This window comes from Apus apus, chromosome 8 (genome assembly GCF_020740795.1).
Source record: "Apus apus isolate bApuApu2 chromosome 8, bApuApu2.pri.cur, whole genome shotgun sequence".
In the NCBI taxonomy this organism is placed as follows: domain Eukaryota; kingdom Metazoa; phylum Chordata; class Aves; order Apodiformes; family Apodidae; genus Apus; species Apus apus.
Genome location: NC_067289.1, coordinates 4,946,146 through 4,972,171, shown reverse-complemented (window position 1 = coordinate 4,972,171; position 26,026 = coordinate 4,946,146). Strand labels below are relative to the sequence as shown.

Sequence of the window (26,026 nt, the reverse complement as noted above, 5' to 3'; positions counted from 1 at the left end):
GTCACCTAGGCAAGTGCTCTTTGCACTTAGTCTTTCTACTCACTGTGCTCAGGATCATCTTGGCCTCGTCCGTGCTGATAGATTAGGGTTTTAGAGAAAATGCATCTAAATTTCTTTCCTGCTCTGTGTTCGGTATGATCGATATCAAGCATAGTAGAGAGTCTTCCATGGACAGCAGAGATCCATCAGAACTGGAGTAGTGATGGTGTGGTTTTTTTGAGGGGTGAAGTATCTGAGAAAAAAGGAGGGAGTAGGATATTCCAAAATTACAACAGTCCTGAAAAGTGCGGCACCGTTGCTGCATTGCAGGCCATGTGCTGTGAGGGAAGTGGGAACTTGGTGGAAATCAAAGGTTTTGTCTCACAGGAGCTGTGGAGTTGAGAGCACAGGTGCTGCACTGCCAGTCCAGCACTGCTTGCTTATTCTGCACTAACGCTGGGAAGCGCAGAATTGGAGCAGGGGGAATGCTGTCAAAGAACAGGGAGGAGGAGATGAGTGAGTGGACAATCTGTGTCTGTGAGAAAAGTCTGGGAAAGGAACAGGGAGACGTGTGTGAGGACATGCAGAGTTGGTGTTTACAGGACACCAACGACATACCCTTACTAAATATAATGGGGAAGTCTCATGGTTGAATTTTAGAGGCAGGGACTGAAGGACAGGTGGAACACAGGGTTTATTAAAGGGTTAAGTGCCAAGGGAGGGAGCACTGTCTGGAGAGCTGAGGAAGCAAGTCATGGTCAGAAAGGAGGGTATGACATAGCAAGGGAGAGGTGCTGCTGCCATCTTCCAGCTGGAGCAAAGCTGAGTGAGAGACACCACAAATCCCAGGGGGGCTTTCAGCAGGAATGGGATGCACATACTCTGCTGGTGTTTGGAATTTGAATTGGATCAAAAATAGACAGAGTGTGAAGTGTATTAATTAAGGGTTTTCCAGCTGTCAACAAGGAATGAGGATGCAGTTAAAGGTGCAGATCTTGTTGGACCCTCTTGCATCCTGATGAGTGTGTTGTCCTGATTCCCAGATGAGATGCCAGAACCTTCCCTACAATCTCTACCATTGCCTGACACCCCAGCAGGGGAGATGGACAGGTCAATGCGTCTTGGGAAATGGAGGATGAAAACGTCCTCTGAGACTGTTTGGTCTTAACCAATACAGCAAGTAAGAGTTGCTCAGTAGAGTATATTTAGACCTGTTTCCCCAGCCTGTTTCTAAGCATCACCAGTGACAACACCTGTTCCCATGAGATTTCCACTTGGATTTTCTCCAGTGCACTGAGGCTCACCGTGACCAGCATTCAAGCTGTGTGAGCACATATGGTAGGAGAGGAGCAGTCCCTCAGAAGTACCCTGGGGAAGCCTGAAGGCTGGAACATGACTTGCTTATAAACATGTAAAGGAAGAGAATTGCACACTGTTTACTTTGATGGATGCTCAGAATAGCAAATCCACTCTTGTTTTGCTATCCAAATTGGTAAGTAAAGGCCACATAGTTAGCTAGTGGGAGGCAAGCAACCTGCACTCAAGTGCGATTGTTCTTCAGAACACTGTCTTCTGTTTTGGGGGTCTTTGCTTCTCTGAAGGTGCTTTGTTTTATATCAGCAACTCAGAAACAAGCCAGGAGATCCGCTGGGCTAGAGGAAAGGCATTGCTGAAAGACATACTGATCATCATGGTAGTCACAGTGTGATTTACTTACTGGTTAGACTGGTATTAATTTTTTCCTAAGATCTTGAAAAAAGAGAAGTTGCTTTTGAATTATAATAATGACTTATGGTAGTAGTGTCCAGCCTGGTGAATGTGTAGAGGTATTATATCACATTTTTAAGAGTGCCAAGAACATTTCCCTCTGGCATAACTGAATCTGGAAGTGGAGTTGACTTGCAGATAGTCCCTTCTTTCTTGCTGAGACAATTAAAAATTTGATGACAGTATTAATGTGCCATAATGCACAAAGATTGTGATTATTCAAGAGCAAAAGCATCTCAGTGAGCTCAGAGAACAGAGGGACCAAAATGGGCACTTGCCATATTGCGATTCTGGGTTTAGACCTAGTTAAGGGACTTGATGTATGACATAGCCTTTGAGGCACTACAGAGTTTATCATATACCTACTCAGATACACACTATCACATTCAGGTTTTAAAAGTTGCATCTTTTACTGGCTTGCCCATAGTGTCTTTTGAGATGGCTGCAGAAGACTGAATGCCTACATTCAGGGGAAAAGAGGTGAAGGAAAAAAAGGTGCAAGTTACATTTAAACTGAATCTTCTGCTTCTTAGCAACACTCAAGTGACAAAGATCCAATAACCAAAATGTCAAGAATGGGCCTTTTCCAAGTTATAAATTCCTGAAGTTGCAGAGCTTTTCCTTCACCCATCTTTATGCATTTAGCTGGGTGCTTAATGAGGGACATTGTCTCTTAAGATATTCGCTAATCACAACCATACTGTGCAGAGACCAGTTACAGCATCGTTACCATCTCTTACTCTGTGAACATCTTATGTCAAATTAATAGTGGTTGCAGTGGGAAAGCATGATCCTGTAAATGACTGAAGGTACACGAGTAATCTTCGTGAGTTAATTTCCTCTTAATTTCTAACTACCACCTTGAAAAGCAGATTCAAGACATCTAGGAATTCTGCTTTGTACTGTTAGTAAGACACAGCAAGAGTTCAGATCCTCACTGCAACATAAATACTGTGGTTGGTACAATTTGTAGTCTAGATAAGTATTTTCAGTCTAAGAGGAGAAGTTTTCTTTTATGGATTTCACAAATCCTTGTAGTCAGTTTGGTGGCATATCTGATTTCCTCCCAATCAGAAGGGATGGTGTTTTGTTCTTGTCCTCTGAAGAGTGCATTGGGATTGCAGGGCAGCCGCCCTTGGTACCTTGTAGCACTCTCATGTTTGTTGCCTCTGCCATGTTATCCAAGGGGAAGTTCATTAGTGCTGGAGTGAGGAGCTCCAAGGAGGGCATGAACAATTCAAGTTGCTGGAAGCTCAGAGGTGATCCAATTTCCTGTATTGCCAACATCAAGGTCCAGAAAGACAGGGTTTGAACATGGTGGTGTTACCTGTGGCATCTGTGTAATAGAAAATCAAACTGCCTGAATAAACTAGTCTGTTCTTTAAAAACCTGTGCACCAAAGATTTTGCTGTGAACACTCACACCATTCACAGTGATACAGTTTCTAATTGGTGCTTTTAAGTCTTGAATGAAGCTCACAGTTTTAAACTGTGTTTTTTGCAGGTGTTTTTTTCAGTCTGGGTAACTGTTCCACCACTCTGAGCTGGAACTGCACTTGGAGCAGTTGACTTCTGAGTGCTGCTTGGGGCGTGCGGTGAGAGCACTGAGTCTGCTGTACCTTGCTGGCATGTGGTCCCAATGTGTCAAAGTAAATCTCATTCTATCTGGGAATGCTGAATCTCTAGGATGCTTTAGCCAGAGCTAAGTGGAAGAGAGCAAGTTCATTCTTCTGATTTTCTTACAAATGCAAACAGCAGTCTGCTTCTCTTGAGTCATTGAAAATGTTGTGAAAAGCTCTATTTAATACCATCTGTGATAAAATGTCCCATCGAGGTGTATCTTTTGCCCCTTTTCCCCTCATGCTTTCTCATCAGTGGTCCCAACCATGCCCATGTACGTGATGAAATGTGCAACCTAATGGAAGAGTCGGGCAGGGAGGAAGCAGCAGGGCCAACGTAGGCTTGGGGGCAAGTCCAACAGAAAGCAACCTCTTCCAGTGTGTGGAAAATGTTATTTGAAAGAAAGAAGAAATCCCATGAAATATAAACCCATCTTCGGCACTAGATATACAGGGTTTACTGTGAATGTAAAGGCCTCTTAATACATAGCAGTTAACACCATAGATAGTAATACCTATGAATACATCCAAAGGAAAGCTGGGTTGTAATTGTGGGAATCGCAGCTTCAGTTTTTTAAGACTTCCATATTGGAAAATCTGCTCTAAATTGTTATTTTTGGTTCCATTAATCACACAGAGACATGCATAGAAAGCAAATTTCAAAAAGCACCCAGATTGGTTTTTTTTGTTTCTTTTACAAGTACTGCTACAGCCTCAGAAGTACGAAGGGAATTGGAAGTGTGTGTGTGTGGGGAATCTTTTCATGGTTTAAGAAAGATAATCCTTGCTCTAAAATTTCTACTGCCAAATTTCATCACAGACTTAATTCCTTGCAGCTGAGCTGCAAACTTTTGTGAAAGTAGGGGTTTACAGTGGAAACACTGACTAACTATAGTTATGCAATCCCACAAATAATGATGCTTTAATTATGCCTTACGATTTACCAAGACCTGGTTTCTGTACAGCTTGGGAGCTGTTGCTGGTTTTGGCAGCAAGGGTTTTTTTTTTTCTTGACTGTGGTTTGCTTCTTTTTGTTCTTATTATGTTGGCACATACTTTTTGAAGAGCTTTCCTCTGAAGGGAGCTGGGCAGACAGCTATGATTAAGTATGAAATGATTGGGTGAGCTGTTTGTCAAAGTTATAAATAGGATACCACACAAACCCAAGACTAATCTTGCTGAAAGACAGATACTGGCAACATTTCTTAGTCATCTGTTCCTGACGCTCAGGAGAGAACAGCTACACTTCCATTAAGTTTTCAAACAGAAGTTGCTTAAAATAAATTTCTCTGGTAAAATTTTGGGCATATGCATATGAGCCACACTGAGATCTAGCAGGGTGTTGGAGTTTTGAATGTTCATCCCAGTTTAAGCCTAGTTCTCTGGGTCACCCCTCTGAGTGGGGGTGAAAGGTGATGGTTTGACTCTTGTGGAAGCAGAAATCTGTTCATGAAATGGTTGTGGCAGGACCAGACTGATGCCCTGATCTTCTCATACCTCTGGATTAATGTTAAGGGTAGAAGAGGAGCTGCTTACAGATATCCATTGCATCTTTTGAGTTTACAGGCAGCTTTCTGTAATCTGCGTTTGGAATATCAGATGGAGGTGTAAAAAGAATAGGGATTGTGCACATCTCATAGAATCATAGAACTGTTCAGGTTGGAAAAGCCCCTTGGGATCAATGAGTCCAACCATCATCCCTACTCTACAAAGTTCTCCCCTAAACCATATCCACCAACACCACATCCAAACGACCCTTAAACATGTCCAGGGATGGTGACTCAACCACCTCCCTGGGCAGCCTATTCCAGTATCTAACCGCTCTTACTGTGAAAATATTTTTCCTCATGTCCAGTCTAAACCTGCCCTGTTGCAGCTTGAAGCCCTTCCCTCTTGTTCTGTCGCTAATTACCTGTGAGAAGAGACCAGCACTAACCTCTCTACAGTGACCTTCCAGGTAGTTGTAGAGACTGATGAGGTCTCCCCTCAGCCTCCTCTTTCTCAAACTAAACATTCCCAGCTCCTTCAAGCCTTCTTCATAAGATTTATTCTCTAGGCCCTTCACCAGCTTCGTTGCCCTCCTCTGTCCTTGCTCCAGCACCTCGAGATCCCTCTTGAATTGAGGTGCCCAAAACTGGACGCAGCACTCCAGGTGTGGCCTCACCAGTGCTGAGTACAGGGGGAACTCACCTGACTGCTTCTGCAACCAGAAGTGAAAGGCAGCATCTTGAATTCCTTCTGGTGTGGATCTCCAACGCGGAGGCCAGGGGGTTCTGTAGACTCCAGCCTTGATGGTGGTACTCATCCGTCCAAGTTCTGCATCAGCTGGTCAAACTGGAAGTCTGCAATTTCATGTTCCCACAAGATGACCCCATACTTAGCATTTCCTTTCATGGTGATTCAAATTGTAGGAAAGGGCTCCACAGTTGTTCAGCAGTTTTGCTGCCAGCCAAAACATGCACGAGACAAATAAAGCAAGGCAATAGCTGAAGAGGAGCCAAGCATCTCTGGGTCTGACAAAAGCTTGAAGTTGCAAAGTGAAAAAGCCCACAGCAAACAGAGTTTGCAATGCTGCTCCTTCCCATATCCCTGCCAACACATACAGCAGAGAGTTTTAGAGGAGGTGTGAGCACTCCTAATTGACAGCATAAGCCAACAACTCTGCATATGTAAAATCTCTTAAATTTTTAGAAATACCTAAAAAAGGATGATCTTGAATTTGTGCAGTTCATATAATTCCTTACATTCATCTTTTTTAGTTTTGAAAAGTGTACACAAATGTATATAGTTTAAGATGAATGGGTGTCATTAAATCTAATTTTTAAAAAATTTAGGCATAGGCATTTTGTTTTTGTGAACTCTCAGTGTCAAATTCACATCCAAGAACTTAGTTTGTTTAATAACTATTTAAAGACAAGTGTTTTTGCAAACTCAGGAGTAATTTTCATTCTTTCCATCAGTCAAGTAATTGGGTTTTTTTTAGTTTGTTTATTTTCCCTTGGGAGATTTTTGGTGCTAGAAGGCAAGATCCTTCTCAGACGCACACATCCTCCTGCAGGATGGGAATGAGCTGCCCCTCAGTCCCTGATGTTCCCAGCAGTGCCTGTATCTGTGCTCAGCAGGAGAAGGCAGTGGGTGGTCCTCTCTGGGGTGAGCTAGCAGCCAGGACAGTGGTTCATCAAGGTGGGAAGCTGTGGCAGCTCTCTGGTGTGCATCATGCCCAACCTCCTCCTCTGGTGTGGTACATACTGCTCATCGAAGCATCCTGCAAGGGTGGCAGAGGGTTGAGAAATAGGAGGTACCTTGCAGGAGCCTGATGTTGAGCATGTGTCTGAAACCTAGGAAGGTGATTTTCATTGTCTTCACCCCAGCTGCTTGATCAGCTTCACTGGGGTTAGAAAGAAATGTTATCTAAGTGCTACCTTCTTCCTGAGAGGTGTAAATCTTACGTTCATTGCAATGAAATTACTGGGACTGGCCATGAGCACTCTCCATTACTGAGCAACAATCTTACAGCCTTGCTTGAAGCTTTAGTCTCTTTATCTCAAAATAAACCGAAGTGCAGTATCACAATTTTCTTGCAGAGATTCAACAGGGGGGACTAGAGGATTCTTTTGTTTTTGACCAAACCTTTCTTCACATTCCTGTCATGGATTCTATGAATTACTGTCCCCAAACTTTTTTTTTTTTTAATGAGAATAAACCAAAAGCCGTCACCTCTTAAACCTCTTAGTGGGAACTGCATCTTTAATCTTCAGTTTACTGCTGAAGATTGGTCCTTCTGGCAGCAAGCTGCCAGGACATGGGGAAGGGCTGACAGTTTCTCCAGTAGATATTTTTCTGAGAAGAAATTGAAAAAGATTCTGCTTAATGAATTGCTTTGTCTCTTATGTAGTAATGTATTTAAGTTATTACGAAATTTCCAGTAAGCTGCATCTGATAAGAGCAATAGGTTTCCAGTTTGATCTTACTATAGATTTTAGCAAACTGAGGATAAAAAGGCTCTTTGTTCTAAAAAGAAGGAAAAAACCAAACACCTCCCAAACCAAACCAAACGAAACGAAAAAACCCACATCTGGTGAGAAGCTGATGTGCTCAGGACAACTCTGAAAGAGGTTGGTAGTGACGGATTAGGTCACACAACTTCAGTATGTCCCTACAAGTGTTATGTGAAGAGACAAGTCAATTCTTCTGTTGTCTAAGATTCTCTTTAAGAGTGTTCTGTTTTGTAGAGAAAGGGAGAGGAAAGAGTGATCTACCTGTGTCTTGCTCCATGGTCCTTGCAACGGGTCTAGTGTGAACTCTGAAGGCTTCTTTCAAGATTGATTCCTTTGGAGTGTGCTAATTGTAGACCATGTCCTGGCTCCCCTTTGAAGCCTTTCAAAATGGATCATCTTCTTTCTCGGGGCAGACTTGAGACCTGCTCAAGAGCTCCCCCTGACAGTGGGTTCCATACTCAGAAGAGGATCTGGAGAGTGTTGGGTTTTGATATGTTCAGTCCATTCTGCTAGACAGAGGTCCTTCATTGCTTGTGGTACATGTGGATTTGGCTCTCATTCTTTCTTTCCTGTCTCAAACTGCTGAAAAAGATATTTTCTACTGCAAATCACAAAGTGTTTCCTACTTTGGCCTTAAACACAGGCTTGGATCATTGTACCCTGTGCTTATTCCTGCTGCGTGTGCACAGCTCGGAATGGGGGGAGAGTCGGGCCTTTGTAGCTAAGGGCAGATCCAGGTCCTGAGTGAGAAAACTGGGGAAGCAGCATGATGGAGAGGGGTGTTCTGGAGCAGTGGGTTCATTCAGAAAGACAGTCCCAAAACCCAAAGGAGCAATGCGTGGGTGAAGTGCTTTTGTGCAGTTCTTTTCAGTAAGAATCAAGTCTGTTGTCAGCATTTGTGACATTTTTCTCTGTTCTCTTCCTTTGGGCAGTTTGCCACTGTAACATACACAGATGACATTAGGATTTTCAAACTGTCATTTCTGAAGGCAGTCTTATCTACTCTGTACTTAATATTTTTCCAGGACATGGAGGTGGCTCTATCTCCTCTGTTAATTAACTTTTTTTACCCATGTTTGCCTGCCTTATAAATTCCTCTGACATCAGGGTCTAGGATTAAACAAATTGATGCCACACTTTCAGCGTGTGTGGCACTGAGCTGACAGCCTCGGAGCTTGAAGTATTTTGACACATGAACAGAGCAAATCCAGAGGAAATTCCTGTTCATATTCCCCCTGCCCTCTGGGAGCCAGGCTCCCCACTTGCACAGCGTGTGTCAGTAGGAAACAGGGCAGCCTCACAGTCTTCCCACCCACCCCTGGTTTTCTGCTCACAGGATGCCAGTTGTGATATCTCTTAGGAATCTCTGAATCTCTTAGTGGTGTCGAGGTTTCACAGTCATGCAATTACAGAGCAGTGCTAACCTGGTAGGGAGCCAACTCCACACAGCAGACAGATTAAGTTGTCTTATTTGGTTAACAGTGTTTTGATAGTTTATTAAATCCTGGTAGGAGTAAAAAGGTAAGGAGTGGAAAGAGCAAATCTTACGGATTATCTGATCTTGTTTTTTCACTTCTGTTGGTATAATCCTGGTCTGAATGATGAGCTGTGGGAACAAGAGTTTAATATTTTGCTATTGTCTTGTCTTAAATGTGAGCATTGCTTTTCCCATAATAAGCATATTCTCTAGCTATTTTTTTCCAATTTGCTGTTTTTGTCACTGGTGTGGAACACAGTGCTTGTTTTCTTTATCTGGAACCAAAACATTAGTTCATCTCAGATAGCACAAGCTATTTGATCAGCCATCAGATGGTAAGGCTGCTGACATGAGACAAATTCAGACTTGTGGCGTGCAGCTTGAGAAGACTTCATGCCCGTGTCATCAGTCCCTTGAGATAAACAGCTACTCCCTTAGCAGCAGCAAAGAGAAATAGGAGTCAGTTGAGCTGCAGCCTCACTGAGGCTGGGAGGCAGCAGTGGTGTGTGTGGGGAGGCCAGCGTGGGTGAAACAGGCAAGATTGTGCCTGCCTCTTCCCCACAGTCCTCACTAGGAGCTGTGACACTGCTCCGTGGTGGCCTTCGGCTGGCTGAGGTCAACCTAGATCTTGCTGCATAGTGTGCTGAGGTCCGTGAGGGTTCCTGCAGGGTGCTGGTGAGGCAGACAGCTTCTCTCTGGCTCTCTTCTCCTCGTTTCCTGTATTAGGTCCCTGTTGGGCTCATCCCAAACATGCACTGAGTCTACAACGGCCCAGGCTCCCAGCTGCACACTACCACTACTTATTCTGAGACTGCTTCTTGGTATGCAGGTGCATGAAAATTTTTACTTAACATGAGCACAACTCTTTTTCATGACCACTAGCCCATATTCTGCCCTCAGTTTCTTGGCCAGCCCACACCCCTGAGCCCCACACATGTCCTCATCCTGTGGTATCACTGATGCCAGGGAAGAACATGGCTCAGTGCATTTTGATCAATGTTTGAAGGTTTGTCCTACGGTACTTAAAATTCAGGTCTACTGTGACTGCACTGACATTATGTGCAAACTGAAGCCAAATAAGCTGACAGTCTTAATACATAATCAGAAAATAGAATATTTCGTATTTTGCCACCAGCTGACTGCGTATCAAAGAAAGGCTGCACAGTGCTGAGCTGTCACCTGGCTTTGCACCTTTGCAGTATGGGAGCTTTCCTGATTTGCTTCTAATAGAGCAGTGTGGCTGCCTGTTCAGTTTGATGTTAGCAGAGACTGTGAGAGACAAGGTGTACCCCTGGACACCTGACATAAACATTATGGAGTGTAGGTGTTTGGAAGTGGCTTCCCAGCTGATGTTTCTCAGTGCATCTAGAACAAAAAGGACATGCAGAGCTCTTCCTAGGGCAGTCAGCCAGAAACATCTCCTAGTCTGAATGTTTCTTGGACACCCCTCTTTACTCTTGGAGTTGCTGTGACTAGATTGGGTTTCAAGGTGGCATCGTGGTACCTAGTGTTAGAGTCTGTGCTGTCAGTTACTTATCAACATGTGCTAAATCCTGTTCTCTTTAAAGATATGTATTTCAAGAGAGATTGGCATGGAACATCTAAAGCAGGAAAAGCTGGGAGGCATAAGAAGTGGGATTGACTTTTATGCACTACCTCTTTGCAAGGTATTGTGAACATCTGTACCACCTCCAGGCTTATTTTGCATCAGCTGCAGACACTTTGACATATTTTTTAAAAAAAAGAAGAGGGGGGGAAAAAGAGAACCTATGGTCTGAATTACACTGCTTTGTCCTCAGTTCCTGCCTCTGATGTTCATTGGCTTGGATGGCATTTAGGTGTGAAGAAGGAGATGCTAATAGAGCATATTGCCTACCAGGGACAGTAGGAGAGGGCTGGAGCTCCTGCACTGCCAGGTGTTCTCATGCTCACTAGCTGTACCCAGCCAGGGGCTGTGTCCTGGCATCCCTGCCATCCCTCAGCACTGTAGAACTTAAGCAAGCCTGATTGTCTGAGACATGTCCACCCAGAAACCCCCAAGGAGGGTATTTGGGCTGTAGGTGTTCTAGTGAGGGGGTTGGACTGAGGCAGTCAGGGGTCAGTTTTGGTCTAGGAGCATGAGATGAGGTTTCGGAGCAGTCTGGAGAACAAGTGGGAGGAGGGTTACAAATATGAGGGGAAAATAATGATGGATTTATCATGGCCTGAAATAAATTAACCTCTGGGCGGAATGATCTTGTAATAATTTGCATTTAGATACTCTGACACATCCAAATAACCCCAAATCTTCTGCCAACATGGTAATTAATTCAAGCACCAGCATCCTGTGAGAGGGATTGAAATAGCACTATTTACATGGTTGAAGGCACCAAGGACTGTTTTGCACTTTAAACCCCTGGTACTGCCCTTCTCTGGTGTTTGTGGCCGCATAGTGTGGTGGTGGGGTGATTCATAGCAGCAGTGAATAGTTGGAGCACTTTTCTCAACTCAGTGAGCTGAGATCCTGCCCCTCCATGGGGCATTACACCCCATGCCATGGCCTGCCTGGGACAGGGCAGAGAGGCTGGGAGCAGCTAGCAGGGAGTTGAGCCCTGGCTCAGCTCATGCCAGTGGTGGCTGCTGGCAGAGCTATTCCCCCTGTAGGGAGCCCTGCCACAGAGCAGAGCAGCTTGGCTTCATCCCTGGGGGAAAGTGGTCAAGCAATTTAATATTCAGGACTCTTAAAGGCAGTAATGAATTTGATAGCCAAAATTATCTGCTTACCCAGCCAACTGAGAGGGTATTTGAAGGACAATCAAAGCCTGTAGCCAGGCAGTGTGATATCTTGTTGTCATCAGCCTCCTGCCTATTTCTTTCTGCTCCAGGGCAGTTAGTAATAAATGAGATATTTCTTTGCTGCTGCTGTTTTCATGCATACTTTGCCCTGTCTATTTCCAAGAGACTGTGAAGTCAGTAGGTTACAGGCTGCCTGACTTCGGCAGCCTTTGCAGGAGAGTCTGCACTTCAGGGACACCCAGATCGAACTACGCATTTTTGGCTGCTGAAAGCTCAGACAAGCCAGAAGCTTTCTGAAGGGAAGCTGGGCATCCCAAAGTGTATCTTTGTTACTGACACATGTCTTAAATCTGGAGTGCTTAGGGCAGCCTGGGGTTGGTATCAGGTGAGCCATCTCTGTGCCCTGCAGCCAGGCCTGTTCAGCTGCGGGGTTGCAAGTCAAGGGATGGGGAGAGGTGGCTGGATTTCAGTTACAGACTCATAAGGTGTCGAGTGATTCTCCTTGGCTTGAGCCAGAGTTGGTCTGAGTCCCTGGGGGTAAATCCATGATCTTTAAGATTTGGAGCAGCCCTCTGCTTGCTGCCAGTTTGGCCATGCACTCTTGCTTTCTGCAAAGCTGTTCCAGAGACTGTGAGCGTGTGTTCTCATGCAGGCAGTTAGCAGCATGTCAGCTGTGTACACGGGGACATTTCTCTGACACAGCAGTGGAGAGGAGAACACACACTGTGTCTTGCAGATTTACTCCTCGTAAAACACCTCTAGCTCTCCATAGATATCTGCAGATAATCTCCTGCCAAGTGAAGCCAGGGATATCTATAGTGCAGCTTCAGCAATGACATAACAGCAAGTTATCAAACAAATGAAGTTTGAAACATAAGGAGAGCAAAAATACTGCCTACAGTACATTTATTTTGGAGTCAATAAAAAAGGGTAAATAATAATAGTTAATGTTTCCAGGGTGGGTCAGGTTAAAAAGTAAATAAACCAAAACATTTCCATAGGGCTGTCAGGCTGTTTTGTGTGCACTGAGTTTGAGTTACAAAGACAAATTATAAAGACTTTGCTTCCCACTGAGATGAAGTGGTGCTGAGCACCGTACAGATACCTTCAGAAAGCTAAGATAAATGTTCCTTCAAAAGGGATTGAAACTGCTCTTGAGTTTCAAGCATCAAAAAATCCCTATATTGAGTTCACAAAGTTGTGTATAATTAAGCAATTGTAGCTGTGACTTTCCCTTCCTTTCTGGCTTTCCCCCATCTCTCTCCTGCTCTGCTCCGTGGGCCCGGCTGGCTGGAGGTGATTTGAAGCCGGATGGCACAGCAAGGCCTCGGGCTGGTGCCGACCCGCCGGAGCTTTGCCTGGGCTGGGAGCCTGGAGCTTTCTCTTTGGTCCCGCCACGTTTTAATGAGCGTGCGTCACACTTGGGCTGCTCCTCCTTCTTTGTCCCGGAGCTCGGGCGCAGCGCAGGGCTCTTCTTCCCTGTCCATCTTCCTCGTGGGGCCGGAGGTAATCCCCTCGCTTCTCCCCTGCCTTGTATTTCTAAAGCTGGTGCGGGGGAACCGGCCCTTTGTTGATGAGCGAAGGAGGCTCCCCGCGGCGGCCATTTGCTGCCCCTTGCAGGCAGGCCTCCCGCCTGAGGCGGCAGGAGGCCATTTCGCGCAGCCAGGCCCTGCTGCCCGGCAGCAGCCAGGAGGCGGGGGTTCCCCAAACGGTCAGTTCCTACTGCTTTACTTCCCGAAATGGGATTTATAAAGGGTTGTTGGTGGCTTAGACTGGGCCTGCAAGCCCAGGGAGGAGTGGCAGGAATGCTTGTGTCTCTGGGCGCTGTCAGGTACGAAGGCTTGTGGGACCAGAACCTCGCCTGCGAAGTTTGCCAGCGAGCCTGAGCTGGTAGTCGTAAAGGCAGCTTTTGGGATACGTTTCTGTGTTTGTAGGCCTTACAGAAGAGACCTCACTTCATCTTGAGGGCACAAAGGGCAGTGTGGAAGAATGTGTTCCACAGTAAAACAGTTGTCAACAAAAATTTGAATCTGGTCACACATCCTGTGGCAGCAGAAATTGGAGGGAAGAGGCTGGACCAGAAGAAAGTTTTTAACTTGCTGTGACAGGAAACAAAGCTGTGATTTGTCAAAAAGTTACAGCTCCCTTTTTCTGCCTGTCTGTCACATGTCAGCAAGCCTCGTGATGACTTTCTCTTACAGAGACAGCTTTACAGAAATGAGCTCAGGGAAGGAATTGCAACAACAGAGTTTGTGAAGGAAGGAAAGGCTTAGGCAAGCACTGTAATTTAAATTACATTTGGTATGGCAAGCCATGAGCTACATGATGTTTATATTTGAATCTTAGCTTTTATATTGAAGTAAATTGCTGCTTTTCCTGTTGCTGTGACAGTGTGCCACAGTAGTTCCTGGTCCTCATGGGGACTGGGAGGGGGCCCCATGGGATACACCATGCTCCCTGACTCTCCTCTCAGCTGGGAGTAAGACACAAAACTGATGATGGGAGTTATTCTCCTACAAAAGCTGGTGAGCAGCAATTCCTGTCACATAGTCAGAAAGGCTGCTCTGTCAGGGTGGATGCACACAATAACCTATTTTCCAAGGGCAGGCTTACCCTAGCACCCTGCAGAGGTTGTCATCTGTGAGCAGGGACACCAGGGTCAGCAAAATGCAAACTCATCCTGAATGGCTTCTGCCTAGAATACATCAACTACAGAGCACTCTTATCAAAATTGCTCTTAGTCAGGCTACTAATGACATGGCATTCACAAGGGCAGGAGACATACCCGGTTTCAAAGACCCTTTATCCTAAGGTACTCATTTGCTAAGAGCTCTATGCTGGCACTAGTTTAAGACTTTATATGGAAACTTGGGAGGACTGTGCACGTTCAGGATTTGAAGCTGTCGAAACACACAAGATAAAACATGATATTAAATATGTGGTTCAGCTCAGCTATGATGTTAAGACAGCAGTCATGTAAAACTGCCAGCAAAACTATTGGCAATCCCAATCAAATTAAGCATGGTAACTTCTTTGTGATTTGTTTATCTCAGTGCATGCTTGGAACAAGGCTTGTTTTTTTTTATTTTTAAAAAAGTAACACTGATGTTTGATTTAATTCAAATGAATTCTTATTACTGGATAAGACGAAACATTGGGTGTGTTTGCAGGTGGATGTGTCTTTGTTTGTAAGGATTAATAAGAACTTAAGCAATTATTTTTAAAATGTTGCTGACTCGGCCTATACCAACGCCTGCTTCTCCACAACAAAGAGATTGCAGAGTTCAGGAGGAGCTCCCATACTGAGGAATTTTTTAATTTGACTGCTGAGTCCTTTTACCTTTCTGTCCTTCCCTATAGCAAAGGGTAGATTAAGTCAGCAATCATCAGAGCAACCCTGTTTTGGGTGATTGTTTCTCTTTCTGGGCAATAAATTTTTCACTGAAAAAAAAACAGTAAATGGACAGATTTCAAAATACTGGAGGGGGAATTAGTGACCCAAATTCCACTGACATTTGGCATGTCTCTTGAAAACTTGTCCTTAGTTTCACTGGTTATGGAAATGCCTTCTCAGGATAGGTTTTTTGGGGGATTGGTTGGGCATTATGTTGCAGTTGGTTCTTTTTCTTGACAAAGCAGTTACAAAAAGTTGTTTGAATATACAGATTAAGGCTAATGAGGATGGTTATTCTGTCATTTAATCACAGACTTCCATGTCTTCTGGGATTCTAGGCAGAGCTGGATTCTAGGGCAGACTTTTGAGGAGGTGACACTTGCATTTGCCTTCCTATGTATGAATTTTATGTATCTCCTTCCTTCACCATCAGCAGTGAGAAGCTTTTTAGCTACATTCACACCAACCACTGTTTTAATGCAGGATATCTCAAATTAGGGAGTGAACATATAAAGCTTGATGCAGGCCCAGGTTGCTAGGGAGTTAGAAATTTTTTCTGATGAGGTTGTCTGGCATGAAATCCTTCCTTTTCCAGACCTGCCCATTCAACTACATTTTCACTCTCATTTTAGGGGAGCATCTGCGAATCTGCCCCCAAGGCTATACCTGCTGCACCAGCGAGATGGAGGAGAACTTCGCAAACAAAAGCCGAAGTGAATTTGAAGCCATGATGAAAGAGGCTGGTCGCTCTGTGCAGACCACCCTGACAGCACAGCACAGAAGCTTTGACAGTAAGTAAAACCTGTTTGTTCCCCTGCTCAGGATCCAGCCACTGCTTAAATTTCCAAGCATTGTTCAAGCCTGGTGTTCGTGTTCAACACGCCTTCTTCTGCATCCTGCTCAGTAGTTCCCTTGAAATGTCGACTTGCAATAGGAATTGTACCTCTGGCAGTGCTTTTGCAAGACCCCGTCATTTTGACAACTCCGTTTCAGTGAAGCCATTGCAGGAGGCTGACAGGCACTTGGACCAACAAATTGTGTACCTTGGCACTGACACAGCTTTTACAAGCATGGCATAATCAGCACTTACTACAGCAGCGTAACATTCGAGGTAGTGATCTAAAGCTTGGCACTGTGCCTTGGGCTATAAGGTGAAAATATGGTAAAGGTGACCAGAGAGCCCTTGGTAGATGGACATGGCATGGAATTTTCTTGTCCTTTCCATGTAGTTTGCAAATGAAAACTTAGAAGTTTCAGCTTGATGCAAATACCATAAAGTGCGGTACAGCAGTGAGAGTCTTAGAGACTGTGGCGTGTCAGGTGATGTGGGTAAACACGCTCTCCAAAGTACAGAATCCCTCCTAATGTATTCAGCAAAGGCTAAGGATGGCTCTCTTAGTTTTATTGTTCCCTGAAGAATCCATTTTGCAGTGCACAGTAAGCCTCAAGGTTTGAAGGCCACTGGAAATAAATAGCTTATTGGCAAAATTGAGATGACCTATGATTCAGACACTGTATCTATTATCAGATTTTGAAGAAGGTCAGACATTTAGAATCCTGGTCCTCCTTACTTTATCAACAGTCATCACAAGGAGTTATCATGAAAAGAATAGGAGTTGGGGAAAGAAGCTATAATAGCCAGAAAGGTGGAACTGGAAATTTCAAGCAGTAAATAATAGATCTAAAGAAATAAGCCTGACCTTCAGGGAGCCAATAACCAAGATTAAGTGCTTTTACACTGAATAGAAAGAAAAGGCAGTGCATCTCAGCAAAGTGCATTGTAACTGTGTGGCCAGGGTTGACCACAGCAAAGGCGTTCCTTTAAAAGCTGAAAATTAATTGATTTTCACTTGCTTCAAAAAGTGATAATGAGGATTTTCAGAAGAGCCTTACAATGCTGGTTGCTCAGACTGATGGCTGAGTGGGACCTGATGTAGCTGCCACAGAGGGCACCCACTGACCTCAGAAATCCAGCCCTTTGCAGGGTTTATTGCAAAATATTCACCAGCCTTACCACCTTCTCCCTCCACTGCCTACTGCAGCATTGGCTGGTATAGCTGCTCTTTGTTTTTGCCAGACACTCAGAAGAACATAGTTGTACATCTGTTGTGTAAGAGAGTGCAAACTTTGAAGGAAGTTTTGAGGATTACATTGATAAGCAGAAATTGCCTAGTGAAGAACTGGTTTAGCACGAGTGTGATGTTTTAGTGGATTAGTAATAGTAACAGCAATAAGAATAGTAGTAATTAAAGGAGGATACTTTGTTGAGATGCCAATTAGAGCTGTAAGGCCTTTCCGGTTTTTGTTTGTTTGTTTGTTTTTTACAAAAATAGAGCTTTATTTCTGTGGTGCTTACCCAAGTTTCTTTTAAGCATCAAACAGAGTAAGTGTTCATTAAGTAGAGTATTACTTTAAGAGACCATAATGCACAGATCATTGCTGTTTTGCAGTGATAATCACCTCACTTGAGCCCACAAGGCCAAGAAGATGTCTCCTGCTCCCATTATACCTTTTTAGTTTGCTTAACTACCCTTGCAATCAATACAGAGTTTATAATTTGTGCAAGACATGATTTAAAAAAATATATCCAATTGTGTCTGGGTTTTGAGCATGACTTTACCTATAAGCAGTATTATTGTTTTTTCTTTATCTATTGCATAGATGGTTTAAAATGGAGGATGCTCTGGTGATGGAGCAATGGAATCACTTCAGCTGCTGAAACAGTGCTGTAGAAACCACCATATCTTCCAGTTCATGTTAATCTTGCAGTTAACAAGATTTTTGAAGGTAGAGCTGTTTAGAGCTGTTCAATTAAGAGTTTTTTAATGTCAGATTGAGGAGTTCTTTCTGGTACTGGATGCCTGGTTTTGCTGTATTTCCTTAGCAGCAGCTTTAGAGTGCTGGTGTCAGAGTTGCAGAGATAATGATGAACAGCTTGTCTTTATGTTAGCAATTTTGTTTGCCCTTAGAAAGGCATAGTGTGGAAGGCTCCCCTGGATGGGGGTGTCCAACCCTTTCTTGTAGTATTTGCAGCCTGGAGATCAGATCATTCATACATTCTCTGCTAGCAGGTGTGGCACGGTGAACTTTAGGCCTGAAGCTGTCTTTTTTAGATTCATCACAGGAATTCTTGCTTCTGTAATCTCACTGCTGATCATGGCACTGGTCTCTACTTGTAAATTGCCCTGAAGCTCCAGCTAGAAAATAGTAAAGCTGCAGCAATCTGCCTCTGAAGTAATATTCTCCATGCTAGTGTTCAACATTCTGCTTTCGAGAATAATTCATCCTTGCAGGTTGTGGTTTGTAAAGCCCTAAATTGTCAGGACACCTCTGTTCAGAGCTGTGTGTCCTGTTGCAGAGAATTACGGTCTGTTGTTTCAGTTTCTGGCTGATTTTGGGGCAAAGACTTTGTGGTGAAGAGCAGAGGGTCCTTTATCTCATACACAGTATTTTTAGAGAAAATACATCTATGAAACACAGATGACAAACAGTAGTTACAGCTTATATTCAGAAGTTATATTTGTGGAATAGGATCCTATGATTTGAGTGCTCTCTCTGCGTAGCAGAGGACACATGCCTTCTCGGAGGCCCTTCCAGGATCTGCCAGGGCTAAATTTAAAATCTAACAGCCTACAGTATGTTTTGCTGCTTACTAGTTGCATTTGTTGTTTTCCTGTAGTTTACTGTAGTTAGCAGGATTTGGGGGCATCAGATTGAAGCTGCACATGTGGTCAGTGGCTTGCTGTTAGCCTTTTAGCTGAAAAGGTAGTGTTTTGCTCTACGACTGATTGGTTTACATTTGGAAAAGAAAAATAAACAAACCCAAGCCATGAGCGATGGGAGCTTATGCTTTTGATAAATCATGGTTATAGAGGACATCAAGGTCAAAGTAGTGGTATTTCATTAGCAGGATTATATGCACAAATTCTTGTTAATTCTGATGTCCCAGGGCTCTTGGTCAGGCAGAGAAGGGGTGTAGTTACTGGATGCATAGCTGCTGGTGGGGAGCTGCTGAAAGCTGCTAGGTTGGTTTTGGTTAGTTTATTTGCCTGGAGAATTGTACATAACCCATACTTTGAAAGATATTACTTTGGTTCTTCAGTTGGGCTGAGAGAAAATTATAAACATTAAGCAGGTTTGAGAGAGATTCTTTGGGAAAATGAGTTGGTTTTTTGCATATCACACAACTGTATGTCAGTGTTGCATGGAGTCATGGGACTTTTGAACTCCTGTCCTTCCAAGTGAAACATGTGCTTCCATAATCTGTTACAGAGATGAGCCTGGAAAAACCTCTGGACCTTGCAGGAAAGGACAGAGTGATTTGTGGTGCCTGGTCAGAGCAGTCAGTTTCAGAGCCAGTACAGCCAGGGATGGCAGCAGGGCTGAGGCTGCATGGCTGGCAGAGGGGGTGAAAGAGGAGCAAGGGCAAGCTGTGCTTGAAGTGACAGCAAGGGGCTGCAAGCAGAAAGGAACAAGGCTGTTTTTCTAGTCTTGATGAAAGCTCACTTGTTGAGAGTCTGTCTAATCCGTGTCTGTCTGTCTGTCTCTCTTCTCCCTTTTTCCACACTTAAATCACCTTTGAATAATACTGTAATGTTGTGCCAATCTTTCCTTCCCAGTCATTTTGGTATACTTAGCAAGTGCTCCCTATGTGACTTGCTGACCTTTAGCATTGAGCCAGGAAATCTGTCCTTTCAGATTTGTTTCATGTTTTCAGGAAATATCAGCAAGCCAAAACAAAAATCTTGGCATTTATTCCACACTGCACAGTCTAAAAATTATTTTTAGCTCTCATAAATTCTGGGATTTTTAAGCTATGGTAATAAAATGCAGATTAAAAATTATATATTGTATAGGTGGCTGCTCTTTGGGAAGTTGGTGTCATGTAAAAGCTTTCATAATTTCATAATGTTGGTAGCTGGAAATAGCATATGCTGAAACACAAACCATGCAGATAATTAACATTATTTGAGAGTTAGTTCTAGACAGTTGAATATTTCTTGCAAAGATGAATATTTTTTTCTTTAAATGCTACAAGGTGGGGAATGTTCTAGATGTTACACACTGATGGATACGATTTTAGAGATTTCTAGAAGCCTGTTGTTTAAAATTAAACCAAATACATCTTTGTCAGAGCAACTGACTTACTTAACCCGTAGTATTTATGGTTTCAGCCCCTGAAAGGTTAGTTTTGGGAGAGCAGCATATTTATTTATTTACATATATTTTCGACGTTTAATGAAGCTGCTAGGGAGACCATGGAGTAAGGCCAGCAGGCAGAGCTGTGTCCTACCCTGCTGACTTTAAACCTTGACTTAAAAAAATTAAGAGTCAGGTCTGAATTTTGAAGTGTTTTGTCAGTTTATGGTGACATGAACCAAGTCCTGCCAGCCTGAAATTCTAAGGTCTCCAAATTTGATGGCCTGTGTACCAAAAGGCTTTTGTATTCTGAGTCCTGAGATGCAAGACTACACTGCACAGAATGATTGATGAGGACTGCAGTGCCTGCATCCCCAAATGCATTGCCTCAACACAGCTGCTCTGCACTTGTGTCCTGCTGGGCATGGCTGTCAGCAGTGGGTGTTCCATGGAGGCAGTGTGTGGATTGGGTTCAGCAAGGTGTTGTCTAAAAGGTGCTGTATTTATGTAGAAACAGGAATGGAATATTGTAGGGGCTGGTTGTGCCTCAAAATATGGAAATGTTGGTGTGTTTTGAAATAACCTTGGTTTCAAAAGTTGTGGGAAGGAGTACTTCTTTATTGAGCAGTGTCCCTCTGGCAGTCCCAGTCTGCACTTGGTGGGCTGGCTGCCTCCTGCTGCCCCTGGCATCAGCACTGGCTGCTCCCTGAAGCCAGGTGTTTGGGTTTGGACTTCAAATATATTATTTTTGATCCAGAAGCCCCTAATTAGCTAGGCATGCTATTTTTTGTGGTAAATCCCCATACTGCTGCTCTGCCTCTGAAGTTGTGGTGTGTGGCCTCAGTTGGTGGCCTTGGCTGTGGGCTTAGCTCTGCAGGAGAGCTCTGGCCTCTGGGGCATCCTTGGGCAAGACGGGAGGCAGCAGCAGGTCCCAGCACCCCATGGGACAGCAGGCTCAGCAGTCCCTCTGACTGTGTGGTGGGATCATGAGAGTGACTTCCACAGCTCACCTGGTATTTGCCTTTCCAAACATCAGTCTTGCATTGGCCTTCTGCTGGGTCTCATAACTGAACATCTGGTATCAAGCAGTGCCTGTGCACAGGCATTTTTTCCAAATTGAAGACCATAAATAGACCTAAACCACTTCAGCCGTCAGACTAGAAGTTTGTAGAGCCATGGAGTCTGGGGAGGGGGGAATTAAGAAAAGGAAGGCCTTTGAGGTGAGCAGGAAGCTTAGCAATCTTTCTGAAAACTTTTTTTTTTTCCTAATGAGATGACAAGGAAACAGAAGGAAAGAAACCAAGGAGTCAATTGCTTTTGCTAAATAAGTCCTCACCACCTGCACTGCATTTCTTTAACAGGCCAGGGGCACCATGTTTGGTAAAATTGCCCTAACCAAAGAATTGTTACTTGTTTTGTGTCTTCTGCATGGTTCTTGGGCAGCATCATTCAGATGATAACCAGTTCTTCCCCAGCTTTGCCTCTGGGGTGCATTATCAAAAGTACTTGCAATTGTGGCTGTGAAAAATTATTCTGATTAAGCTTGGTTTTGGGAAGAACGAGAATGTCCTTCAATCTGGAAAAAAAAAGCAGAGTCCCCAAGCATATCCAGGACAGAGAAACAAAGAAGGGGGTTCACTTGGAGGCATCCTCAGGAGGAAGGCAGCAAGCACCCACACTCACTTCCTTCGTTGTTTCTCCCAAGGAGAACTACCTTAAGAAAATCCCAGGACAAGGCAGGATTGATGCTAGTCTGGCTGTCACTCCCCCCTGCAATCATGCTCTGCAGAAAAAAAAATACTTTAATGTGTGGTGCTGAGCATCCCGTTTGGTATTTATGGTTTCCTGGAATGGGGTGCGGCGTCTACTGAGGCGCATTCCTGGGCTCAGCAAGATTAATCCTGACAGGTAGATGCCTCAGGGAAGCAAATGCTGAGGCTCACCTGTAACAGCTCCAGCACCTGGCGTTTTCTCTTCCCTTACAGCCACCTCCCTTCACATTTAATCTGCAAGGCTCTGTTAAGTGCTGCAGGGTATATTGCAATTACGTGCAGCATTTTGCTTAACAGATGGCATAGACACAATATTCTCTTTTACAGAAAGAGAATAAAACCAGAGCAGCGGCAGGGGCTGAGATGAGACCTCTGCACTGAGGTATCTCCTGCAAGGGGGTACACGCTCCAAAGATATTTCATTCCTGCAGAAGTCAGATTAGGTAGAAAAGGTGGATCAGGCATCTCAGTTTCAGCAGCTGGCACCACCTTTTGTCACACACTCAAAAAAGCTGCCTCTGAGTGCTCAGGAAACAGTGAAACATGCATCTGCTTAGAGACATGAAAGAAAGGGCCTGCTCTTCCAAGATAGTGGACAACACGGGCATATTTTCTCAGAAATTAGTGATGTCCAGATAGTAATTTCAGAAGAAAATGTTGGCAGAGTTTATTTTAATGTTCAGGAATCAATGCACAAATCTCTTTGAAAACCTCTGATTTCACAGAGTAAGTAGCCAAACAGCCAAGCTTTTATGACAAGCGCTGGATGTGGCCTTCAGTGACTGAAGCAGCATTGCACTCAGGTGGCTGGCTGGAGGTCAGAGTGGTGAAATTAGAGACCAACAGCTGAGGTTTTTCTGTGTAGTACTGCGGAAGAGCCTGTCTCTTGAACCAGTTTACGCTCAGCCATCTTCCAACTGGTTGACTCATTTCCATATGAAACGGTTTTTGCCTTTCAGCTCTCTGATGCTCAGTGTTTCTCATAGGAGGAAAATACTAGAATTTTCTGGACTGCTGTTACTGCAAAGAAATGTAGGTGATCTTAATCAGCTCTTGGGTTAGTAACTCCCCCCCAGCTTGACATTTGCCAAGAGTCATGTTTGTGTTTGTAGCAAGGTGCTGTGATAATTTGGGAGCATCAAGGGCTCCAGAGACAAGGTGCTGTCCCTGGTTACAGATCTGAACATGCAATAAGCTTGAAAATACAGTACTGCAATACGTGGCATGTCCTGACATAGGAGGTTGTGTTATTTTGAGTACTTCAAGATATCTGTTCTCATTTGAGATGATTAGAAAGTACTTTGTTCTCTCTCACCAGAAATGCTCGCAGCAAGCTGTCGATTCTGCTTTATTAGTTATTGGTATTGAAGTAGCACATCAATTGAGCAAGAAGCTTCTTGTTACTGTGATGCACTGCAGGGTGTCCTGCCTGTTTGAGACTCAACCTGGGGTCCAAGGACTTCAAGAACAAACAAACCAAATCCCAGGTTTGAGTTAGTGGACAGTAAGAGAGAAGGCATGAGTGGAAGGTCAAACAATAGGTTTTTGCTAGAGGTGGGAGCAGAGCTCAAGTCCCTTGGCTTTGGGTGAGGTGCTGGAGGACCAGAAGTCTCTCTAGTCCATAAAATGCAGGGTCCTCTTCTGGTAAGACAACAAAATACACCATGTCGTCCCATGTCTTACAGGCATATATCAGTTGAGGTCTTTTGATGCATTTGTTCTTGGTGCCCCCCAGCTAAGAGGGAATAGGCACTGGCTCTAAATGCTCCTTGAGTCATGGGTACAAATGGGGTTTTGTGTAATGCCCCTCCCAAAGTGGAAGTAATGATCAAAACCATGAAGGAAGTCCACAAACAACTTACATAAATGAGGGCAAGGATACAACAGAGTTTTTTGGCATGTAATAACCTGTGTGACTGGGGAAGTGTGTAGCATGAGTACCAGTGGTACCAGTGGGAGCTTGAAGGTGTGCTGTGCCTATGAAAACAAGGCTGAGAATCAATCTGTCTACAAGAAAGTGAAAGACAATAGTTCTTTGAGGTAGAAAGAGTCTGAATGCCTTCACTGATGAGCATTTCACCTTTATATCTGCCATGGCTGCTTGAGGATGCTTTGCTTCTCCTTCTTCCTTTCCCGTTCTCACTTAATTTTCTCTCTTCAGACCAATGCAGTTTATTGAATTTAAAAGCACGGTTAACTTGGGGCAATATGTGCAGATTTTTTTCCAGTACTTATTTTCCCTTCTGGGCTGTTTCAGGGTATTATGATTCTGTTTCTTGTATTTATTTTTTTTTTAAATTAGCCAGGTTAGAGAGAAAGAAACCCCTCATTTTTACCCAATAGTTCATAGCTAGTTCTGAAGAAACTGGGTAGTGTTAAGTCATTCTCATTAAACTGGCATATTTAGCCAGACACCCATGAGCTGGCTTTGTTTCATTCTATAGAGAAATAGAAATTAGAAAACTCACCTTTCACAGGACCTGGTTCTGCAAAATGTGAGTCTATCATCAGGTGCTTCAAGTTGGTGGAACCAGGGGTAGGATACACTATGAATTTTGCTTCAGCTACATTCCATCTTTAGGAGAAGGCATGTAAAAATGGCAGTGCTGTCAAGGGCCTGGAAAGATTTATTTTTTGTAATATCCCTCTGAATTCACTGCGATCCCAGCAGGATCAGACCTTTGCAGAAGGTTCCTCTGTGTTGCTCAGTGATGATTCCGGGTGACCAAGGGGTTATCATCAGCAAACACTTTGCCCAAAGGCCAGCATGAAAGCAACCCCTGTAAAAACCCAGGAAGGAGAACAATGAGACTGCACTCATTACTAGAGGAAAGACACAAGGATTCAGTTTTTCCTCTGAAGCACCTTTTTATCAATCACTTCACATTATTTTTGCATGTAATCCTTGAACTGTTGTCTCCATTGTTGTAGCTACATCTCCATGAGGGATGCATCCATTTCCATGTTGATTGCTACACCTGCTGCTTAAAACAACAGCCATGATCTTTCCCTGGCTCAACCTGGGAGAGCTGCCAAATGTGTCTGAAACAAAATTAAACAAAATATGAAAAATTATCATAGAGACCACCATGAAAATTGCTTGGATTTTCGTTCTTGCACAAAGAATGAGGGTTGCAATTTTTTTCAAAGTAGTACAGTCAAGAGCATGGATTCATTGAAACTCAGTGCTTGGTGGTGTTGATTAAGTGTGGGGTTCAAATACATAGAACAATATACATGTGTATGTGTGTGGACAGGTGTGAGTATTTCAGGCTGGGGGAAGAATGGTTAGAGAGCAGTCCAGAGGAAAAGGACTTGGGGGTGGTACTAGATCAGAAGCTCGGCATGAGCCGCCAGTGTGTGCTGGAGCCCAGAGAGCCAGTTGTGTCCTGGGCTGCATCCAAAGAAGTGTGGCCAGCAGGGCCAGGGAGGTGATTCTGCCCCTCTACTCTGCTCTGATGAGACCCCGCCTGGAATACTGCATGCCTTTCTGGTGCCCTCAGCACAGGAAAGCCATGGAGCTGTTGGAGAGGGGCCAGAGAAGGGCCACTAAGATGATCAGAGGACTGGAGCAGCTCTGCTATTAAGACAGGCTGAGAGAGTTGGGGCTTTTCAGCATGGAGAAGAGAAGGCTCTGGGCAGACCTTATAGCACCTTCCAGTGCCTGAAGAGCCTACAGGGAAGCTGGAGAGGGGCTTTTCACCAGAGGGGGCAGGGATAGGACAAGGGGTAGCGGTTTCAAACTGGAAGAGGGTAGATTTAGGTTAGGCATCAGGAAGAAATCCTTCACCGTAAGGGTAGGAAGGTGCTGAAATAGGAGGTTCCTATTCCTGGAATAGCTTGTTGACACCCCATCTGTAACCGTTTGACTCAGGTCCGACAACAATGCTCTCGATCCCCTCCCCCCCCCACCCAGTCAGGGAAGGAGAGAGAGAAAAGGAGAGAGACTTGGCTGGATTGAAAACTAAACTACACAGCTTTAATTAAAACACTAATGAATCACACAAGAAAAATATATACAATTATATACAGATATATTCAGATATGGGCAAAAGCCTCTCGCCTCCCCCCCACCCCCAGCAACTCCCACAGCACTCCCCTGAACTG

The 26,026-nt window shown here is 44.1% G+C and overlaps 1 protein-coding gene across 1 annotated transcript in view; it reads left to right on the top strand.

Moving 5' to 3' along the window:
• Positions 1-26,026, top strand: part of GPC1 (glypican 1) — a 200,817-nt gene that overhangs the window by 83,244 nt on the left and 91,547 nt on the right. The window contains exon 2 of the mRNA XM_051627041.1: positions 15,641-15,799. Within this exon, the coding sequence (XP_051483001.1) occupies positions 15,641-15,799 (159 nt within the window). The remainder of the gene's footprint in view (positions 1-15,640; positions 15,800-26,026) is intronic.